At 56.1% G+C, this 21,694-nt stretch overlaps 1 protein-coding gene across 1 annotated transcript; it reads right to left on the reverse strand.

Moving 5' to 3' along the window:
* Positions 1–5,635: 5,635 nt before the first annotated feature.
* On the reverse strand, positions 5,636–12,790 carry LOC117648353 (achaete-scute complex protein T4-like). Its single transcript, XM_034390849.1, has 3 exons — positions 11,910–12,790; positions 10,979–11,395; positions 5,636–7,120 (listed from the first exon to the last, which is right to left on the reverse strand). Exons 1-2 carry the CDS (start codon positions 12,637–12,639, stop codon positions 10,986–10,988), a joined length of 1,140 nt encoding a protein of 379 aa, XP_034246740.1. The 5' UTR covers positions 12,640–12,790; the 3' UTR covers positions 5,636–7,120; positions 10,979–10,985.
* Between the last annotated feature and the right edge of the window lie 8,904 nt (positions 12,791–21,694).

The raw sequence follows: 21,694 nt of genomic DNA on the forward strand, positions 1-21,694 counted from the left end.
TGGTGCTTGAGTGCAATCTGCACCGGGAATCGCGTGGTGCGCGATTCGGAAAAGACGGCGCAGCGCCGCGTCCGCAGAACTGGCGGGTCGCTGTTCAACATCTTGCAACGCAAAGAGCCACCCAAACACATTTTTGAAAAATTTAAAAAAAAATCCTAGCAACAGAAAAAATTAAACTTTGTCAAAAAAATAAGTTTTTTTTTCTCCCCGCGCACACCCTAAAAATCTGTAAATTCGTGAAGTTACGGATCGGGGCGGCTCCTGTGACCCTGACCTCGCCCGACTCGAGTTTCCTGTAGGGCACCAACGGCTCCTCGCACCCTGTAATCCGCGGAACGTGGAGTAGCGTGGCGTGGCGTGGCGTGGCGTGGCGTGGCGTGGCGTGGCGTGGCGTGGCGCGGCGCGGCGCGGCGCGGCGGCACGGGGTCGCGGTACGCGAGGGACCGGAGGGGAGTGCATTGTCCCGCTTGCCTTGGGGCTGCACTTTGACGTACTTTGGTCGGCAAGGGTTCCACCGATCCGTCCGTCCTTCCTTCCATCGCGATGCATGCATATCTACGCCTATCCCTGTCGCACCCGACGCGCTAGTCCGTCGGCCCGCCTCCGGTGTCGCTGGGCAAGGGTTGCCCTGTCCAGTGGGCCAGAAGACCGGCGGAGGCGGCCAAAACTCCAGACGCGTTTTGAGCTCCAGAGTCGCCAAATGCGACTCGAACCGAACGTGTGACCCCACCAATGGATTGCTCTCCGAACGAGGAGTCCATTGGTGGGGTCACATGTTCGGTACGAGTCGAATTTAGCGACACTGGAGCTCAAAACCCTTCTAGTACTTTAGCCGCCTCCCCCGATCTTCTGGACCACTGTGCCTTGCCTTCCCCAATCAGCCGTCCGCTGGCCAGGCCGATGGCTATCATCAGGCCCTGCAGAACCCTTCGCTGAAACCCCCCTAATGAAAAGGGCTCGCCTTACGCCGCCGGGGTCCCTGCTGGTCCACTGCTGAATGGGCGACTTTTGCCAGCGCGGCAGCGCGGGGGGGACGGTCAAATTACCGGCGTGGCACTATCATTGACGGGATGGCTTCGATCGCGTGGCCACCAGGCAATCAACAACTGGAGCGGCTACTTGGAATCACGTGTAATGCCCGATCCGGCCGAACACGCTCCGAATCGGTCGACATTACCCCGGGAGATGAAGGCGCCGTCATTTGGACCCTTTTTTCGGCGGGCCACAGTGAGCCAGAAGACTGGCGCAGGCCGCCAAAACTCTAGACGCATTTTGAGCTCCAGAGTCGCTAAACCGGCCTCGAACCGAACGTGTGACCCCACCAATGGATTCCTCGTTCGGAGTGCAATCCATTGGTAGGGTCACACGTTCGGTTCGAGTCCCATTTAGCGACTCTGGAGCTCGAAACGCGTCGAGAACTTTGACCACCTCCTGCGCCGGGCGACTTGGATATTCGACCTGCCTAGGTTCAAAGACGGCTCACCGAGTAACGGCTCGACTCGGTGAAGCATACATCACTCGCGCCCTAAGCTTCCTCACAAAGCTCCCCTTGCTGAAAAATGTTCACGCAATTTTTAGACGGCTTCGATATAAAAAATAAACGCACAAAGGCCATCGCAGGGGAAAGCGTCCTAAAAAGTGGAGCCGAGGCGACCCGGGCCTCGGCTACCTGGCTGTGCATGCGTGTGTGCAAATGAGAACCCTCGCTCCGTTGATTGAGATTGTGCTGCACAAGACTCCAACGGTCTGCCTTCATCCCCCAACGTCTTGCCGGCGGACTGGAGGGGACGGGGTTGCCTTGCCTTTTGAAGTTGACAACAGGAATGCCGAGGCGCGGCGACTCACAGTGGGCCAGAAGACCGGTGAAGTCGGCAACACTCTAGACGCGTTTTGAGCTCCAGAGTCGCTAAATGGGACTCGAACCGAACCTGTGACCCCACCAATGGACTCCTCTCCGAACGAGGAATCTATTGGTGGGGTCACACGTTCGGTTCGAGGCCTGTTTAGCGACTCTGGAGCTCAAAACGCGTCTAGAGTTTTGTCCGCCTCCACCGGTCTTCTGGCCCACTGTGCGACCCCGCAGTCGCTTAGTGAAAGCATAAAGAAGGAAGGGGTGGTTTGAAACGGCCACTCTCTCTCCGCCTTTTCGTAAGCCTTTCTCTGGGTATGCACAAGTGGAAAGATATCCAGGATCACCTCGGCAGGCCTCTCAGGATGACTCAGTGTCGCTCTTTCCGAGACTGGCCACAATCTACAAGTTTAATCATTTAAGCGTCGATTATGGACAGTCACTGCAGTTGCAGGAACGAGGTCCGATCCCTGCCAAAGTCCAGAGCAAACGAGAGTACCTCGTGTTTTAGTTTTGAACAATAGGCAAATGCAACAGGACCAAACTGCATGCTAGGAGGGAGGGAGAGAGAGAGAGAGAGAGAGAGAGAGAGAGAGAGAGAGAGAGAGAGAGAGAGAGAGAGAGATAGAGAGAGAGAGGGGGGGGGAGAGAGAGAGGGGGGGGGGGGGAGAGAGACTCCCCGAAAGTGATGAAGGGGTAGCACAGCGCGTGGACGACCACGCGACCGGATGGCAGGAAACAACGAGAGGGAGAGAGAGGGGAGCGTGACGCATACCTCCACGCTGACAGGGCGCGGCGCGTGCCTAGCGGCGCGTCGCCGTGCGGAGAGACTTCCTAGCATTGCTTCCTAGAAATCACTTTGCTATCTCATCTTGGCTGCGGCTTTCATCTCGCACGGCGCGCCAATCCCTAAACGCAGTGGGCCAGAAGAAGCCGCGGCCGAAACTCTAGACGCGTTTTGAGCTGTTGAGTCGCAAAACAGGACTCGAACCGAACGTGCGACTCCACCAATGGATTGCTCTCCGAACGAGGAATCCATTGGTGGGGGTCACACGTTCATTTCGATTCCCGTAGCGACTCTGAAGCTGAAAACGCGTCTAGAGTTTTAGCCGTCTGGCAAATGCACTGTGCGCTCAGTCCGTTCGTGGAGTAAATCCAAGCACAATGTCCGCTTTTTACGAGAGAAACGCCAAACTCGGCGCGGTTTTGAAGGCCGGCGAGCCTGGCACGTGTGTGCCGTGGCAAGGCAAGGCAACGCGGCAGCCGTCCCTCCAATCCGACAACCCCAGCCCAGCCAAACCTACCCCACTGCCTGCCAGCGCGCCTGCCCGGCCTGGCCGCCAGCCACCCTTGCACCCCCCTCGGCAACGCTCCGTGCACACCTCGCTCCGCGTCGCTCGGCGAGGGGGCGCCACCAAATGAGGTGCCGGGGAAACGAAACTTGCCAACTTGTCTCTCTGCGCAGTGTGCTCGCGCGCGTGGTAGGGGGTGTGTTTTTGTCTGGGGCGACTTTCACGAGGGGTGCACTGGAAAACAAGTGTATAGTCCAGCTGCCTGGTATAGAACTACATGAGATTCATTAGCGTTTGTTGTCAGGTACTGTCGAGATTGATGCAACATGTCAGCACTATTTTGGAAATCGACTGTATTTCAGTCCATTCGGTGGCGTGTGTGTGTGTGTGTGTGTTTTGTGTGTGTGCGCGTGCGTGTGTGTGTGTATGCGTGTGTGTCACCTCTTTAGGGCAGCACTGCATGACTTGGCGGCCGTTCCCGCGCCTCCTTCTGACTTCCCCAATGCTGACGGACGGTGACCTGACATCATCTCTCTGCTCCTCCTCCTCCTCCTCCTCCTCCTGCTCCTCCTGCCTCGCCGCGTAGGGCACCTTAGGGCCGTCGATCCGAAATCCCCGTGGCACAATGCCGAAACGGCGGCCCCGCGGCGGCCCGCCGGTTCCCATAGCGTCTTCACACGTGACGCTCCAGCCTCCAGCCCCCCCCCCCCCCCCCTCCCACCTCCCCCACCCCTTCCCCCTCGGCCACGCGACAGTCTTGTGCCGTTACCTGACGCGCAGCGCGCTTATTGTTCGCCCCTCCGACACAAAAGGGGGGCAAAGCACCCCTCCCCCACCACACACACACACACACACACACACACACACACACACACACATCCCCTCCTCTTGCGTGATTTCTATGCTCGGGGTTGCTCTCCACCGCACACACCCCGGCAGCGTCAGCGAGCGGCACATGTGTGCTCTGTGTGTGTGTGTGTGTGTGTGTGTGTGTGTGTGTGTGTGTGTGTGTGTGTGTGTGTGTGTGTAACGCAAGTGAACTGTAGCACGACCGGCACGACGCCACCGGTCCCTCCAGCACGGTGTACAATCTTCGACATGTGTGCAAATTTTCTTCTGCCCGCTATATGTCTTCTCTGGCTGCTGTGCGGTGTTTCGTGCACCATTATGGCAAAGACGTAAAAAAAATAAAAGTTTCGGCCACCACGAGTGGCCCTCTCGATGCAAACGCGGAGCTCCACTAGGAAGACTGGCGAGCCACTTTGCAGTGATAGTGGTGCATTGCGACAGTTATCTGCTGATTAGTGCGAGTTCACGTGTCCTAAGCAAGGCCGGCAAGGCCGTGGTCGACTTGTCGATGTTCAAAGCGCCTGGATGATCATGCCGTTTTTGCCGGGGCTTTTTTTCTGAATGCCAGGCGCATTTTATCAGCATCGCTAGTCGCTGAAAGAGAGACATTGTCGCCAACGCAGGCCCTTCTATGAATCGATGCATCACGATATCGATATCTTCGAGATATCGGTTACCACATCTGAGTGCGGCTGACCGCAACAAAGGCTCAGCTATTTGTCATGCGACTGTCCATCACCAGCGAGTGATTTCGCAGGTAGGGATGACAAAAATCGGAGAAGCTGGGTAAGTAATTTTTCTGACTGTGTGCGCTGTGCGTGATACGTTGCCTCCGAGGCAGTGTCTGTAAATTGAGGCAGTTTACAGCAGTAGCGGCTGGACAAATTTTGCAAGAACTGATTCGCGAAATTAAAAAAAAGAGCATTGAAGGTAAAAACGGCCCCGTCGATCCCTCATCTTTTTGGCGGGGCAGCGTGAATGCCGAGATATATATCACGTATGATGGAGCGGCATTGTCTTGCTCTTAGCACCATTCTCGTCGCTTTTGTGCGAGCTTCTTTGTGCGTCTCCCGGGGGAAGATGTCAACCTGCAGCCAGGACCTCTTGACTTCAACAGACTCCGCCAAGATGCTTGGTTGGGACTGTCCCACTCGGTCTTTCAAAATTTGAAATGCTCCACGTCAACGGTCAGATTTTAATACCATTTTTACTTCAACGCGAAGAAAAACTAGCGGTATGAGGTTCAAGGTCGGACTTTGAGCTATCATAATCGCTTCCTGAGGCATGCTGTGTGCGGTACTTCCTTCGTGTTGCATTGCCAGGAACCTCGTGTGATAAGTGGGTCAGTGGCAGAGAGTTCGTTGGCCAGGGGCGTGCAGTGGGCGTGCGCCCTATCAGTGACCGGTGGGTGGTACACTGCACAGGAACCCTCCAAGGTCAGCGCTTGCACTTGGAGCACGTCGTTTCCTTGCAACTCTAAGCGGTTCGTATCCTGGGCCAATGAACCCCTTGGTCTCTATATTGGTGTTGGAACGTGCTTTCCTTGGTAAGGTAGGGTGAGGTCCCTCGGACACCACCCTCTCTTTTACCTTCCTTTTAACGTTTTGTCTTATCCGGAGAAAGGGTAAAATCAGAGGGGACAAAGTTCATTTATAGCAATTCATTGTATTTAAATATGTAACAATAATTCGATGTATAAAAATACAAAATACAAACAATGGGGCTGTCACACCCTCACTACGCGGTACGCTATGTTATGGTGCTGTGTCCTTGAAACAAAACGCACATAACATGAGATTCACAATATCACAAGTTACTCAGAATCCAAGAGACTGATAATGCAGATGACACATGTCAAGGTTTGCAAGTTTTAGTTGACAGACGATGATTTTGCTCGCAGCCAGGAACGTACGGCTCGAATAAAAGATCAAACAATTTATATGGCAACAATGGTAAACATAGCTATAAAAATATATATTCCATATGCAATAGGCAGTTTTCTGGCTTCAATCACAAAGCCGACAAGCCGCAAAAATATTCAACCTAACAGAAACACGATTGTTTTGAGAACAGGCGAGTTCAATAAGAAAATTGTCAAAGCTTGGTACGAATTGTACCAAACAGTGCAAAGAAAAAACATTGCACTTCACTCCCACGTTTGTATCTACACAATTTACAAACAGATATACAGACGAGAAATTCTTGACTAGATTTAACAGTTCTAAAGTCTATATTCATTTATCAACTTGATTGATTTGTACACGAACAACTTAATTTGTAAACAAAACAATTTACAAGCTAAATCTCTATCTCCAAAAATAATGTCTTAAGGCGATGTTTGTCACTGGGTAGGCAAGAGGGAAGTCTCTTGGAGGCGCCGTTGTAGGCAATGCAATAGGCAATTGCAGGCGGCCCTTGAAAACTACGGCGCTCATAAAGTCTAACATTGTCATTCTCGGTTACTGCAGGTAACTTTCCACTGAGTCGATTTCGATTGCGGCGATGTTGCGGGGCGGCGCAGGGACTAGGTAAGGTGGTGATGACCCAGAACGGAAAAAAACTGTCTCGAGATTTGGCTCCGTGCGAAAGGTTGACCTTGGCGGGAGCGTGCGGTCACGCAACACGCGCGTGAGGCAAGCAGGCCATCCGGCCAGGCCGCGGCACGGGCGTGCGCGTGAGGGGATTGAACCGCTCCCGCCGAGGAAGCTTTCGTGGCTGCCGTCTCACTCTTTCTCTGGCCGGCAAGATCCAATTTCTAGGAGCCATAACCCAGTCGCTGTCGCCGCCTCCAACTATAAGGCACCGAGCGGAAGGCCGGTCGTTTCTCAAAGGCACTTTGGAAGTCTCTAAACGTAAAGGGGGATTACACTGAAAAGAAAAAGCCACCCGCCAAAACACGCGGCATGGTCCAAATTGTTCTCAAATCCCAAGCGTAACAAAGATTGCTCTTAACAGCCAACAAAAGTATTAAAAATTAGAGTTTAATAAAGAGGAGGCAGCAGCAGTAAAGGCACTTGTTGTTTTGTCGCAAATGGTTTTGAGGTGCTCCTGGAATGGCCGGCGGACTGCGCACGGGACGCGTTCCGCGGACGAGCACGGAACAGGAATTCGCAGCGGACGGAGACACTATCTGAAACAGCGAGAAAGAACGACTTCGGTCAGGGACAGCAGAATGCGAAGCGACGCAAAGAGAGAACAAGTTGTCAGTCATTTTGCCGAGCGCGGATCAGATTGGTTCGCCTAACGATGCCTCGGCCACTAACTGGCCTGGCGTTCGAAGAGCGGCCGCCGTTTTTCCGTTAAGAAACCAGTTTTCCGTTAAGAAAGCAGTTCGTGACGACATTCGCGAGGAGGGTCATCGAGGGGTGCGACAAGCTCGGCAAGACTCTGATACTCGGCAGAAGATTGTTGACATTGCCTCAACCGCCGCACTGGTGCGGTTACGGATTAAACCCTCTCCCAGAAAGACGGATTCGGAGCGTTTCCAAAGGTCGCACTGGTGTTGCCTCGTTGCGCCCCAAAGACAACACAAAGGTGAGCTTTCATGCTCCGGGACACCAGTGGGACACCAGTGGGGCACCAGTGGGACACCCGGATGAGTAACATTTTTGGGAATGTCCCCGTAGGCATTCAGCACAAGAATAGCCAAACTTTATTTCCCCTCGTCTTTTCGGATCCCCCCTCCCGACGGGTTCCCTCCGCGCGCTTTTGTGAAATGCCATTGATGATGATTTCAACGCAGTGCCGCGGCTCGGCCGCACACTGCAAGATGAATTTCTTACGTCATATTGAACGATGGCATCCCCGCCCCTTCCTCCCCTTCCCTGGGCGTCTCAAAATTATTTATCGCCAACCTGCCAACCGCCGACTTCCGCGCGCTAGAGACCCGCGTCTAATTATCAAGCTTTCTGTTATTTTATTCCGCTGAACCTTCTTTTTTATAATTTCAATTTGGTGATGGCGCGGGTCTAGCTTAGCGCACCGTATGGTAAACACCTCAGAGGTGCCCGCTCCATGGCGGGGAGGGTCGGGAGGGGGTAGGTAATCACTGGAGGCATTGTTATTGCCTGGAGGGGGACGTTGCCAAGGGATGATGATTTCGGCCGGCGGCCCAGGGGTTCAGAGACTCCAGCGGACTCCAGGGGATGAGACGGGATACGGAGGGATACCGATCAGGATGAGAAATCCCCCCCCCTTTTCGCATTGTGCGCGCAAAGATGCCCCCTCCTAAGCCGGCGACCCAAGATTTCCCACCCACCCTAGACCGGCCGTGCCTAGGCGTCCCCTGTGCGACAGTTAGTCAACCGCCGCGTCTCACAGTGGGCCAGAAGACCGGCGGAGGCGACCAAAACAGTAGTCCCATTTAGCGACTCTGGAGCTCGAAACGCTTCTAGAGTTTTGGCTGCCTCTGCCGGTCTTCTGGCCCACGGTGGGGCGCGCGTTTTGACCGCGACTGTACACTAACGCGCAGAGCCAGCCAAGCGGCTCTATCGTACCTGGCGGCCCCCGGCGGCCCCCGGCGGCCCCCGGCGGCCCCGCGCGAGGCTCGCCCAGGTTTCCAGCGAAGGGGGCGTCGACGGGGACTCGTCGTCAACAAGTACCCACATTGACGGGGCCAGCGCGCGGACGCGGCGCGGACGCGCAGACGCAGTGCGTAATCTCCAGGCCGCCGGAAGGCCCCCGATAACACCTAGACGAGGACGTCGGCGGCCCTCGCGCTGCCGCTGCGTAGGGTCGCCACTCGTCCGAATGCAAAATCGGGAAAAATCGAAACGGCAACGATCCGTGGGACTGTCCGTTATGCAAATCGACACCTGTAAGGAAAAGGCACGCAGTAGCGGCCGCGCGATCCAAAAGGCGCTCAGTTGCGGCCCTGCGATCTGAAAGGCACGCAGTTTGCCGCGCGCGATCCAAAAGGCACTCAGTTTGCCCCGCGCGATCCAAAAGACACGCAGTTTGCCGGCCGCCAGCCATAAACTGCGTGTCTTTTGGATCGCGCGGAGCAAACTGAGTGCCTTTTGGATCGCGCGCGGCAAACTGCGTGCCTTTCAGATCGCAGGGCCGCAACTGAGCGCCTTTTGGATCGCGCGGCCGCTACTGCGTGCCTTTTCCTTACAGGTGTCGAAATGCTAACCTCTGACCGGTGCGGGAAATGTGGACCGTTTTCAATGCGAACACGACAAAAAAAGGGGGGAACTGTTACTCTGGGAAGGCAGTGACTTCGATACATCGAACGCTGGGGCAACGACTTTGCGTCATCTTCACGGCCCCTGGCTATCTGTATCAGAGTCACGGCCGAGTAAGACACATCCTGTTGCGCGCCTTTGGAGAACGAAAACAAACCGGCAAGGGCACCGCGCTGGCACCGCACTGGCACCGCACTGGAGGCGAGCCTCGGGCAAAAGGGAGCGACCTTTAGGCAAATCGGGAACGGTCAAGAATATCAATGAAGTGAAGTGAGAAAAATCGGGCGGCGACCGTTGGACGAATCTTTCATTGCGTGGGATTTTTTTTCCCCGCCGCGCGGTTTATAGTGGCCATTCGCCGCTAACCGACGCGGCCAGTCCCTTGACCCTCGGTTTTGTTTCCCTTCGCGGGGCCTCACTACGCACTCAACTAGTGGCGGGGAAAGGAATCGGAAAATGAAAAAAATAAAAAAAAGGGTGAGGCTAATAATACACCGGGTGTGCGTGACCGTTCGCGGAACGTGCGCCAAAGTCATACGGGGAGCCGGAAACGGACGCATGCTGCATTTCTGGACGAATTCCTCCATCCCCCCTCCCCCCTCCTCCGTCTCTCACACACACACACACACACGCACACACTCACACTCTCCTTAGACCCCTGTCCACATAGGCAACCATTAATGCGCCTTTTGCTTTGCTTTTACTTTCGCCGCTATTCTCCGAACAATGCAAGTCGTCATTGTGTGTGTGTGTGTGTGTGTGTGTGTGTGTGTGTGTGTCCCTTGCCGAACTGCTCCATATAACGCGAACGCGATTTTTATTATTTTGAGTTCTATGGCGACGGAGGGGGGCGCGCGGGATTTTAAAACTCGCATTTCACTTTTTAGTAGGTCACCGAGTGGGGTAAAGTGTGTAGTCGTTAAGTTCGTAGACTACACTGCAATAACACACACACACACACACACACACACACACACACACACACACACACACTGCTCACAGGAGCGGCGGCGTTGCGTCCAGAGAAAGGGGATTGCAGTATTCCAAGCGGGGATGAGACTACGAGAGTCCGTTCAACGCGCCGTCTAGCGACAAACGCGCAATCCTGCAATATACATTTGCACACACGCACACACACACACACACACACACGTGATTGTTATCGTGTGGGTATGTATATATATGCGCGAGAGAGCAAGTGCGATGCAGAAGCTGCAAAACCCGTTCCTCGCAGCGCCCCCGGCAACCACAGCAGCCGCCTCGGCTCAATGAACACATCGCAGAAACTTTCAATGGTAATTCAGTATTGACAAACCCCAGGCGGTGCACCGCGTGGCTCGGCGGACGTGATTCACCCGTTAGGTCCCAGACGACTCTTCCGGTGGCGATCGCGACTGCCGATCGGCAACCCTATCTGACCGCCGCACAGTGGGCCAGAAGACCGGTGGAGGCGGCCAAATCCTAGACGCGTTTTGAGCTCCAGAGTCGCTAAACAGGACTCGAACCGAACGTGTGACCCCACCAATGGATTGCTCTCCGAACGAGGAATCCATTGGTGGGGTCACACGTTCGGTTCGAGTCCCATTTAGCGACTCTGCAGCTCAAAACGCGTCTAGCGTTTCGGCCGCCTCCACCGGTCCTCTGGCCCACTGTGCGCCGCGCACCCCGAGAACCGGTAGGCAAGCGGGGCAGGCGGCGCGGCACTTACGACTTGGCACTCGGCTCATTTGGGACATCTCGCAACGCGGGGCGGGGTTCGGCCGAATCAAGTTCGGCTAGCGCCAAATGGATAAGGTACTCACCACATGCTCAGTTGCTCTGCTGCCACCAGGATATCACGTCCAGCAGCTCCTCGTCCTCGGGGCTCATGGGCTCGTAGGCCTGCGAGTCTGGCGGCGTGGCGGGCGAGTGCACCGTCAGGGTGGTGGGCCTGCACACGACGGGCACGAAGGTGGCGTAGCCCGTCGACGAGGCCCCCACGGACCCGTCGGACACGTAGGACGGCGTCGGCGACCCGGCGGACCCCGCGTCCGAGCACGGCGGCGACATGGACACGAAGTGCGGCTGGTGGTGGTGGTGGTGGCCGAAGGCGGTGCTGACGGCGTGCGTTGGCATCCCCGAGGTCGGCGGCGACGAGGACTCGGCCGCCATGCTGTAGTGCGACAGGGCCAGCGCCGCCTCGTAGTCCGCGTCCAAGCCGTGGCCGCCGTGGGGCGAGTCTGGAAGGGAAGGCGGAACGCAGAGTTAGACGAGTTACCCTACTTCTGGCCAACGAGAACAGATTTACGCGATGTGGGAACCGTAAAAAAAGGACTTGTGTGCAGAGCCGCTTTACTACTGCAGCGCTCTGGGAGCCCTGCTGCACTGCGAGTGTGTGTGTGTGTGTGCGTGTGTGAGATGAAAAAGCGGCGCAGGTAGCAGAAGACCCTAAAGTTCTGTGAAGCCTGAAACCTGGCTCATTCTTCGCGGGTCCGTCCCCTCCGCCCCGCCCATGCAGCCAGCCAGGCAGGCAGCCAGCCAGCCTCCCGGCCGGTCCTTCGGTCCCAGGCAGCCGAAGGCAGCCAGGCTCTGGACCAGCCAGGATGTGCGCGGTTCGACTCCCGGCGACTCATTCAGTGATCGCGATCTGGGGCCATCCGAGTTGCGCAAAAAGCGTCGAGTGGCCGAGAGACGCAAGATGCGAGTACGCTCGTGTGTGTGCGTGTGTGTGCGTGTGTGTGTGTCGGCGCTTACCTGACATGACGTCGGCGGTCTCGGTCTTGACGGTGGGGGCGGCGTTCTCGCTGCCGGACTCCTGCAGCAGGGCCTGCAGGCTGCGGATGTACTCGACGGCCATGCGCAGGGTCTCCACCTTGCTGAGCTTCTTGGCGGCCTCCTTCTCCTTGGCGGTGGCGCGGGCCGAGGTGGGCCTCTCCGCGGTGCCCATGGCCTCCTGCAGCGCGGCGGCGATGGCGGGCGGGATGTGCGCGCGCAGCGTCGCGAAGCCGTTGTTGACCTGCTTGACGCGGTTACGCTCGCGCGCGTTGCGCCTGGCCACGGAGGCGGTCTGGTGGCCGTTGAAGGCGCCGGGGGCGGCGTGCGCGGTCGCGGCGCCGGGCTGCGAGAACTGGATGCGCCGCTTGCAGCGCAGCGCGTCCGCGGCCGCGCCGGCCGGCGACGCCGCCACCACCACGGTCGTCCGCGGGGCGGCCTTCTGCACCGCGCCGCCACCCACACGGCTCACCTTGTTGAGCGCGCCGCACCCGTTGTTGTTCTTGGCCTTGGCGTTGTTGTTGTTGGCCGGCGCGTCCAGGTTGGTGAACTGCGGCGGGCTGCCGGGGTGGCTGCCGGGGTAGCTGTTGGACACGATGACACACGCGCCGTTGCTCGGCTGCACGATCTGGGGCTGCACGTCGGGGCTCAGCATCATCACCATCTTCTTGGCGGGCATGGGCCGGTGCATCGTCATCACGGCGGTCGACATGGCGAGGACGGAGCGAATCACTGGGGCATAACACACACTGCACTGGTAATCCAAAGGCCGCCAAAGGCCGGCGAACTCGAGGACGACGACGTCGACGGCGACGACCGGAGCGAGGGGTGCAGGAGCGGAGACGTGCTGCGCGCTTGGGCTCTGGTTGGGGACTGGCGCGGCGCTGGCGCGGCGCGAGGGAAGGGAGAGGGAAGGCAGACTCCGTCCAACCGCCGTCCCGCGTTCGGCTCGGCTTCGGCTCGGCGCGCGCCCGCACACCCGAAGTCAGCCCGAAGGCCCGAAGCCCGCCGACAATGGCCTGCGGGCGCGTGTCGGCTCGGCTCGCGTGGCGGCTCCGCTCGCTCTCTCGCACCCGCTCCATGCCCGTCTTCGTCTGCCCCCCCTCTCTCTCTCTCTCTCTCTCTCTCTCTCTCTCTCTCTCTCTCTCTCTCTCTCGGCTTAACGCCCCCCCCTCCCCTCCGGCACGAACCCTGCCTCACACACTCACACGTGAGGCTTGCCCCCTCCCCCCACACTTTCGCTGCAGCCTGCCCCCCAACGCCACCCCTTGCCGACTACCTGGCCAGCCTGGCCGGCCGGCCGGGGGGTACATAATCCCCTTGCCCCTTGATGATACGAAGTGTACCAAGGATGAGATAAAAGCGCAGGGCCGCCTGCACCAGGGCCTGCACCAGGGCCTGCACCCTGCACTCGCCCAGACGAGTTTTCAAATTCTAGTGCTTAATCCTCATCATCTCGTCATTGCGAGCCAGGCACGGCCAGGCAGGTCTAGGCTGTGAGCTCGGCGCGCGGCTGTCGCTTTGCGACTTCAAGTGCCAAGAGGGTCGAGTGCGGGGTAGTGGCTGCACCAATTGCATCAACCCCTATAGCTGCGTAGACACTGGAAGGGAACGGACCTGGCGAAGATGGCCCCTTGTGCCAGAGGTTTGCCTCCGAGGACGGTCTGCCTGTTGCGCGTGCGTGGAACGGTTGGCTGGACGCTGGTGCAGCTACGCTCTACCCACCCTGGACGTTCTATTTTTGCAAGTGGGAGCCCGTCCTACGGGTCAGCCAGCCCCCTCTCCATATTTGCGATGTTGTTTGCTCTGTCTGGCGGTGCGGGCTGTGGCGGTCTGCAGGCCCTGCCGGCCCCCTCGCCAGGCAGTCCGAAGGAGGTGGCGCGCCCTGGCGGCGGAGGCTGCAAGCCACCCCTGTTGGGGCGGGCGAGGCGGAGCGAGCCACTCTTCCAGCTGCACCGGGCCGCCCCGCCGTCCGCCCGACTGTTCTGGACCCGCAGAGCCTCGCTGGAGAGATCACACCGTCATCCAGATCACACCGTCGTCCAGATCACACCGTCATCCAGATCAGCCCGTCATCCAGATCACCCCGTCATCCAGATCACCCCGTCATCCAGATCACACCGTCATCCAGATCACACCGTCGTCCAGATCACCCCGTCATCCAGATCACCCCGTCATCCAGATCACCCCGTCATCCAGATCACACCGTCGTCCAGATCACCCCGTCATCCAGATCACCCCGTCATCCAGATCACCCCGTCATCCAGATCACACCGTCGTCCAGATCACACCGTCATCCAGATCACACCGTCGTCCAGATCACACCGTCATCCAGATCACCCCCACCTCGTTGTCCAGATCACCCCGTCATCCAGATCACCCCTTCTTCCTCGGCAGTGCCGCTGAGCCTGCCTCGGCCGGACGAGACCCGTTGAGCAAGGTTAGGGGACGTGACTGACGGAGTGACTGTCGGCGAACAAGCCTTGTGGGGGGGAGGGGGGGAGCCGGTTGCAGTCGAGTTTGATATGACCGCCACAAAAATGCATAATAACAGGCACACGCGCCGCTCTGCGAGTCCTCTCCGCTTAGTCACCGAGGCGCGATACAAGGAGCCCCGTTTCCCCGAGTATATTTGCACATTTTTTGACAGTTTCATTTTTTTCAACAGTTTTTATATTTGTTTTACTTTTTAAACATTGTTTTTTGTTGTTGTTTTGCTGTTGTTTTTTTCTGAGGTGCGAGTGGACTTAGAGCAACGGTTTGAAACAGAGTCTTTTCAATTTTGGACGGCCGTCAAATTGGTCCCCTTCCTTATGCATGTCGCCATGCCTGCGCCGCCTGCGCCCTTGCCGGACTAACGACTCGCTGTCACCGCATCGACCGTCAAAGTGTTGGGCCGCATATTTCAGACGAAACCGTAATTTTTAAAGGCCCACTGCGATGCGGCCGATGGGCCGATAGCCGAGGCCCGATATCTCCATCACGGAGCCTGAGCCTTGGCCCGAGTCTTGGCCTGAGCCCGACCGAGGAGTGGACTCGGGGGACTTCGACGAGAGTCGAACGTCTGCCCCTCGACAGGACCGGTCAGTCGGACTCCATGGTGTTGGCGCCAAAACGCATCGCGTAATGACTGGCAGGGTATTTGAATATCAAATCGGGGGGCCAAACAAAGCGAATGCGGATCTGATAAGGGCCTCTGCTTTCCCCGACGCTGGTTGCAAATTGAGACGTGGCGAGCCCCCTTTGTCTTGTAGACTGCTCTTCGATAAGCAAGATGCGGCCGTAACCCTTGGATGTCCTGGCGGTCGTAGACAGGTCCCTCTAAGTTCATCCTCGGAACTGCAGGTCTGGAAGGGGGCCACGGGGCAGCTCGGCGGCACTGCGTAATGGTTCAGATACAGCTGCCGGCCTGTGCCCCTGGCCGGCTGGCCGTGCCGTGCCGTGCCGCGCTCCGCTCGTGTTCCGTTCAACATCGGCCACTTCCGTCGCGGCCACTGCCCGTTCGGCTCGCCTCTTCGGGTGGTCTCGGCAGGCGGCCGAAGGGGCCGATGGGGCCGCCGAAGCAAACCTGCGTGGGGCGACTTTGTTTCTGCAGCCAGGTGAAGTGACATCAGAGGCTTGTTTCCGATGGGGCCTCATTCTGCGGCCGTTGGGGATCTGAATTTGGGGAGCGGTTTCCCGGGTAGAGCAGGGAAGTCGGTCAACATAACCTCAAAACGAGTTGCTTTAGTACAAATCGGGCCTGCTATGACGCACAAATGGCATAGCCCGACGGCACTTCGGTCCGGTGTCGGCTACTTCTGCTGATGCACAAGGGTCCACGTTTGTGGCAGGGTACCGAGTCTTTGCGGTGGCGACACAGTGTACGGGCGACGGAGGTGCGGTAGGATGACCCCGAAACCTTGAGTAGCCGTGCGTCCGTACGTAGTGTGACCTGCCCGTTCGGTGACGCAAACCGGCCACAAAAGAAAGGCCGTTTTTCATAAAGATCCGTGTGTGTGTGTGTGGTGTGTGTGTGTGTGTGTGTGTGTGTGTGGTGTGTGTGTGTGTGTGGGGCTGTGCCTGTGTGCGTGAGCGAGACAGCTCTGGCTGATCCCAGCGCACCTCAAGAAGGGTCCAGCCCTGACCCACCGCAAGGGAACAAAAGGCCGAAGGACGCACCGCGCAAAGGGATCGCCGGGACACTTTCGCTCCAAGAATAACAACGTTGACCGTTTTCGTTTGACATTTTTTTTTCCAAAGGCTCAAAAAATATCGGGCTTGATCTCAAAACTCGAACAAACACGTTTCTGGATCTTGTTTCATTTCGCTTCAAAGCCTCTGGGCTTCACTGCAGTTAAATTTGACGGTTAGGTGCGCTGAGTCCATTGCCCGAGCTCCGCACTCGGTGTTCCTTGCGATGGGGTTGAAGAGGCTCCCACTACACTTAGCCAAAAGAAGTACTTGGCCATCTCAGTTAGTTGAGATCCACTCTACTGCTGAAACTATGAACAGTTTCGAATGGGAGCACTAGCTCCCTTCCAGCATTTGCAAATTCACTCTAGTTGTTCTGCGCGCACACTCCTTGCGTCGCACCGTTAACTTTTACTCTCAGGTTTATGGCTGGGGACGTGCTTTTTTTCTTTTTCCGATCTTTCCTGGACGTTGCCACAATGCCCCCCTTCGGCCACGGCGACCCCGAGCGAAATCAATAAATGAAATCCGAGCATAGCAGAGCCAAGCAGGGCACGGCACGCCGGATCAAGGGGTCGGCGGCTATAAATGGGACGGTGGTATAAATTCAGCGTCAAACGGCCTGGACAGCGACACTGTAGTGCTGTTCACATTCAAATGTCCGATTTTTGGGGTCCCCAGCTCGTCCAACACAGGGCTCAATAGTTCAAAACTTGGTCTGAGACTTTTCATCAAAAAGGACGCTTTCACCGTTATACTAGCAGATGATAAATTGATTTTGCCAGGGCTACGAAAAAAATTATTTCAGATGCTGCAGTTTTCTTATCTGTAGAGAAGAGTATTGCAACAATTTATTTGAAAGTCCTTGTACCTACGAGTCGCCCTAAGGACGTGTCGATATAAGTCATTGCCAAGTCTTGCATAATGCGCTGCAATGAGCTCTCCACTGTGCCTATCTAGTGTCTGCTACTCGACTTGAAATGGCTTGGGCTGCAAATGATCTTCTCAGTTTCCACGTATGACACTAGGACCACCATTGCGCAAGCATACCCGGTTGAGTTTTCAAGTGCTATACTCTTCGTAGATGGTTTTGAGAGTGATGCAAGAATTTGACAAACCTGGCATACACTGAGAAAACCTTACAAACTATTTCAAGCCTTACAAAGCAAAGCAGTTTGTTACAACAAAGTATTTTGAGCAAAAGCTTAGAAAGAAAATACTTCGTAATTGACGAACTCTTTCTTCGTATAACAAAGTAATTAGTTTGTACGTATGTATGCCCAAAACACTTCGTAAGGTTTTAAGGGTGTACATTGTTGAACCAAGACTTTCCAAAACTACGCAGCTATCTTATTAAAGACCAAGAATTTGAAAAAGAAAAAAAACTATCTCATCGTAATCAAAAATTTGGACTTGGGACTTTCCAAAGCTGTCCATATTGGTCTCATTTTGGCAGCACTAGTGCCGTGGCGTGCTGACCATGCAGGGCGACCCTGTCAACACCATTGTGTGTGTGGCACACAGTGGCACACCGGCCATCCCGAAAGAAAGGCGAGCGAGTTGGACCGGTGACCGGGGCGGCAGGGGGGTGGCGTATAAACAGAAGTACGGACGTCTCCTAGAGGTGGACATCGGGAAACGATAAATTTAACCGGCTAGGCCTTCTTGCATTCGAGGCACGCGCGGTCGGTGATGCGTCTCACGTTCACACCTCAAACTGGGGCCCGCCCTGCGCTGTGCCGCTGTATGCCGCCCTCCCGCACTGTAAAGGATGGCTCTTGCTTCTCTTGTTTGTCGCGCGGCCGCGAGGGCGTTGGCGTGGTTTCGCGATCCGGGGGTTCGAAGACGCTCCACGTACCCTTCATCACTTTTGTCTTACTCGTGTCTCTTCACTTTTTGCTCTCTTTACACTTTCAACCAGTTTTCAAATGAAAATTAAAAAACTTGAAATTTTGAATTGAAACTTGTTTTTAAACAAAAACTCAAATTTAAAACTCAATTTTCAAGTTTTTGTTTTTGGCAACTTTTCCTACACACACACACACACACACACACGACCTAACACGCTCACATGTGTACCCCTAGCCACACACACTCACACACCAAACACACACATACACACACGAACGCTCACACAAACTCACGCCAGCGGTGGCATTTCATTTCTCGGCGATAATGGTCAGCTTCAATGAATTATTCCGCACGTTCCTTCGCGCTGGCCGACCGCGCTGGCCGCACCGTGTGCCGCCATGACGGAGCGCTTGTTAATCCACGCGACAAACACAGGCCATCGGCAAAAAGCCGCCATTTCAGTCATTTTCGGAATTTGGCGGGGCGGGAGAAATCCTGCCAATTAGCGGGGGAAAAGGGAGCCCCAGCCCGCGTGTGTGTGTGCGTATGTGTGTGTGTGTGTGCGATCGGTTTGCGCCGAATTTACGGTACTCGTCGCATGTCCGACTCGACAAATGCGCCTCTGGAAATTTTTGGGCTCTTTGAATGGAGGCTAACACACGCATTCATGTACGTACATGCCGCAACAGACAGACAGACTGTCACACACACACACACACACACACACACACACACACACACACACACACACACACTGACGCTGTCAGGGGCGTCACCGCCGCAAACAAGTCATAACCTCGCGATATTGTTAGCGCATTTTTGGCGCTCCTGCTCGTCGTCCTCGTCATCGCGTGTTCCGCGTCGCGAGCTCCGGGATGATTTGTGTGGCGACGACGGTGTCGCGGACAGCGCCAACCAGTACACTGGTAACGAGGGGCGCCTCCGCAACGAGAAATGCGGCGCGCAAAGGTTTCGGCGGCTTTCCGCGAAGTTAGCTGTTCGGCCGCGGAAGGCCACAAGGCGCTAATGGGCAACCTCTGCGCTCTCTGTCCCTCCTGAGGCTTTCCTGCGCCTGACCGGGCGACTGTCTCTGTCGCACTGCCGCTCTGGAAAGCCTTGATGAACCCATTAATTTGGTGCGTGGATTCGGTCACCTGGTGTGTCCGAACGCCTTGCTGACACCGAATTCGCCCGGGCCGCATTGCCCGAATTTCTGCGTTGACCGGGGGACGGCGGGACGGCCTTTGGCAGTCTTTGGCAGCCTTTGGCGGCGAGGCAGGCCACTACACTGGCGCTGTTTGAACCGACACCTCCACGAAGGGCCTCGAAATTAGCGGCTCCTCTGTCGACGGAGTCCCCGAGAATCGGTTCCATTTTCGGTATTTTGATGAAGCACCGCGTTCGTTTGTCCCTGGAAGGCGGACCGGTGCGGTATCGATGTAAAATTCCGCCACCCCTTCTGTCGAGCCAGTTTTTTTCTTCCTTATTTGCCAGCCGACTAAACGTGTTGTACTTTTTCTGAAGTCGTGTTCATTCTTTTCCGTTTTTTTTCCTGTTAGATGCTGAAAGGGACGATGCAAAACTAGGTGCATATCTCCACCAATCCTGATTTGCATTCGTGGATCATCGCGCGAATGCTTCGGCCACCTGGCTGCACGTTCCTTTTGGAGCACGACTCTTAAAAAAGAAAAAAATATCTGCGTGATCAGTATTCTATTTTACAACCCACAAATTCTGTTTTTTTTTTGTTTTTTTTTTTTTGTCAAAAAAGCCGTACTTTTGTATGTTCTATTTTTTTTGCGATCATGGTGTAGGTCTACATTAAACAAGCAATGATTTTGGAATGGAAAAAAAGTTACATTCAAATTGATGTTGTTTTTGTTGTTTTTGTGGGGAAACAAGGGAAGTAAAATCCGGAAGGCAGGATGTCGGCGCGCGCGGTGCCGGGCACGGTGCTGGGCACGCGAGCGGGAGGAAGAGGGAGAGAGAGAGAGAGAGAGAGAGAGAGAGAGAGAGAGAGAGAGAGAGAGAGAGAGAGAGAGAGGATGTTGATACTGTTGCCACTCACTTCCTCTCCCTCTGCATCCACTTGCCATTAAAAGCAACCCCCCTGTCCCGGTCAGCCACGACTCCCCTCGCGGACCCCTCCCACCCCCTGCCTCTCTCTCTCTCTCTCTCCCCCCTCTCCCTCTCACCCTCCCTGTCTCCACGGGCCAGCAACCCTTACTAATTTCTCCGATAAAAAGTGCGACAGCACCGGCGTGACCTCATCACGCGTACAGTCTGCCTAAAGAGAGCGCTGCGTGCACGTGTTTTTGTGGTACAGTTCGCGCGGGAAATTTCCAACAAGTTCCAGTGTCTCATACGCGCAAACGACACAGCCGAGCCACTTTTCGTTTATTCCAAGTCCCATGATGCAAAGGGTTGAAAATTGAAAGTTAACCTTTGCATTTTGCTTGTGGAAGTGTCACTGTGTGTCTCGGGCTTTCGAACGCTATCTTCAACTGCGACGCACCCGCACACGCCGTACGCCGCGTACACCCACGTGCAAGTGTGTAAATACCCCCCCCCCCCCCCCTTTTCACTCTCTCTCTCTCTCTCCGTGATTCCGTCGCGGGCATTACTCTGGCTGACCGGGCCGCTGGCTGTGCCGCCATGTGCGCACGCTAACACAACAAGTACACACACACACACACACACACACACACACACACACACACACACACAGTGCACCCTTGCCCACCGGTCCGTTGCTGCACCCCTCGTCACCCCCAGTACATTCCATCACAGAAGGGGTTGGCAGCGGGAACGAGTTTTACTCGGACACGTCTGCTGAGCTTCGTTTTTAATTCACTCTCGTTCGACGTTCGCGAGTGACCTCTTCGTGGCCAGAAGACCGGTGGATGCGGCCAAAGTTCTAGACGCGTTTTGAGCTACAGAGTCGCCAAACGGGACTCGAACCGATCGTGTGACCCCACCAATGGATTCCTCGTTCGGAGAGCAATCCTTTTTGGTGGGGTCACACGTTCGGTTCGAGCCCTGTTCAGCGACTCTGGAGCTCAAAACGCGTCTAGAGGTTTGGCCGCCTCTATCGGTCTTCTGGCTCACTGTGCGCAGCGCAGTACTGCGCTGGTACACTGCGCTGGCCGGAAGGCAGGTGCTCAAATATAACTTGTCCGCCGGAAATGCCACCGATCCACAGCACCGCTACTGTGCGCTGGCGTGCCGTGTGCGCCGCGTCCGTCGCGTTGACGTCGTCATTTTTCGCCGTCGGAAGTTCCAGTGAAGCCCGCAGGGCCGCGGCCTGCCTTGGCAGGAAAACTGGAACTTGAACCGCCCTGGTGTGGAACGTCAGGCCGGCATCGGACACTGTGTGTGTCTTTCCATGAAGATTGCACAAAGATTGAACCTAGGTCTGCCAGCCATTTCCAAGTCCAAGTGAGACTTCCACTTCCAGCGAGGCTTTGCACAGTGGGCCAGAAGACGGGTGGAGGCAGACAAAACTCAAGACGCGTTTTGAGCTTCAGAGTCGCTAAAGAGGACTCGAACCGAACGTGTGACCCCACCAATGGATTCCTCGTTCGGAGAGCAATCCATTGGTGGGGTCACAAGTTCGGTTCGAGTCCTCTTTAGCGACTCTGGAGCTCAAAACGTGTCTCGAATTTTGGCCGCTCCACCGGTCTTCTGGCCCACCGTGCTTTGTGTCGTCCTGGTCAGCTTGCCCGGCGGCTCGGTGGCTTGGC

Source organism: Thrips palmi, unplaced genomic scaffold (assembly GCF_012932325.1).
Source record: "Thrips palmi isolate BJ-2018 unplaced genomic scaffold, TpBJ-2018v1 HiC_scaffold_3, whole genome shotgun sequence".
NCBI lineage: Eukaryota > Metazoa > Arthropoda > Insecta > Thysanoptera > Thripidae > Thrips > Thrips palmi.

Coding starts and splice junctions, on each gene's coding strand:
- LOC117648353 (XM_034390849.1), bottom strand. CDS start 12,639: ATGTCGACCGCCGTGATGACGATGCACCGGCCCATGCCCGCCAAGAAG. Junction 11,396..11,909: donor GACCGCCGACGTCATGTCAG/GTAAGCGCCGAC, acceptor CTTCCCTTCCAG/ACTCGCCCCACGGCGGCCAC.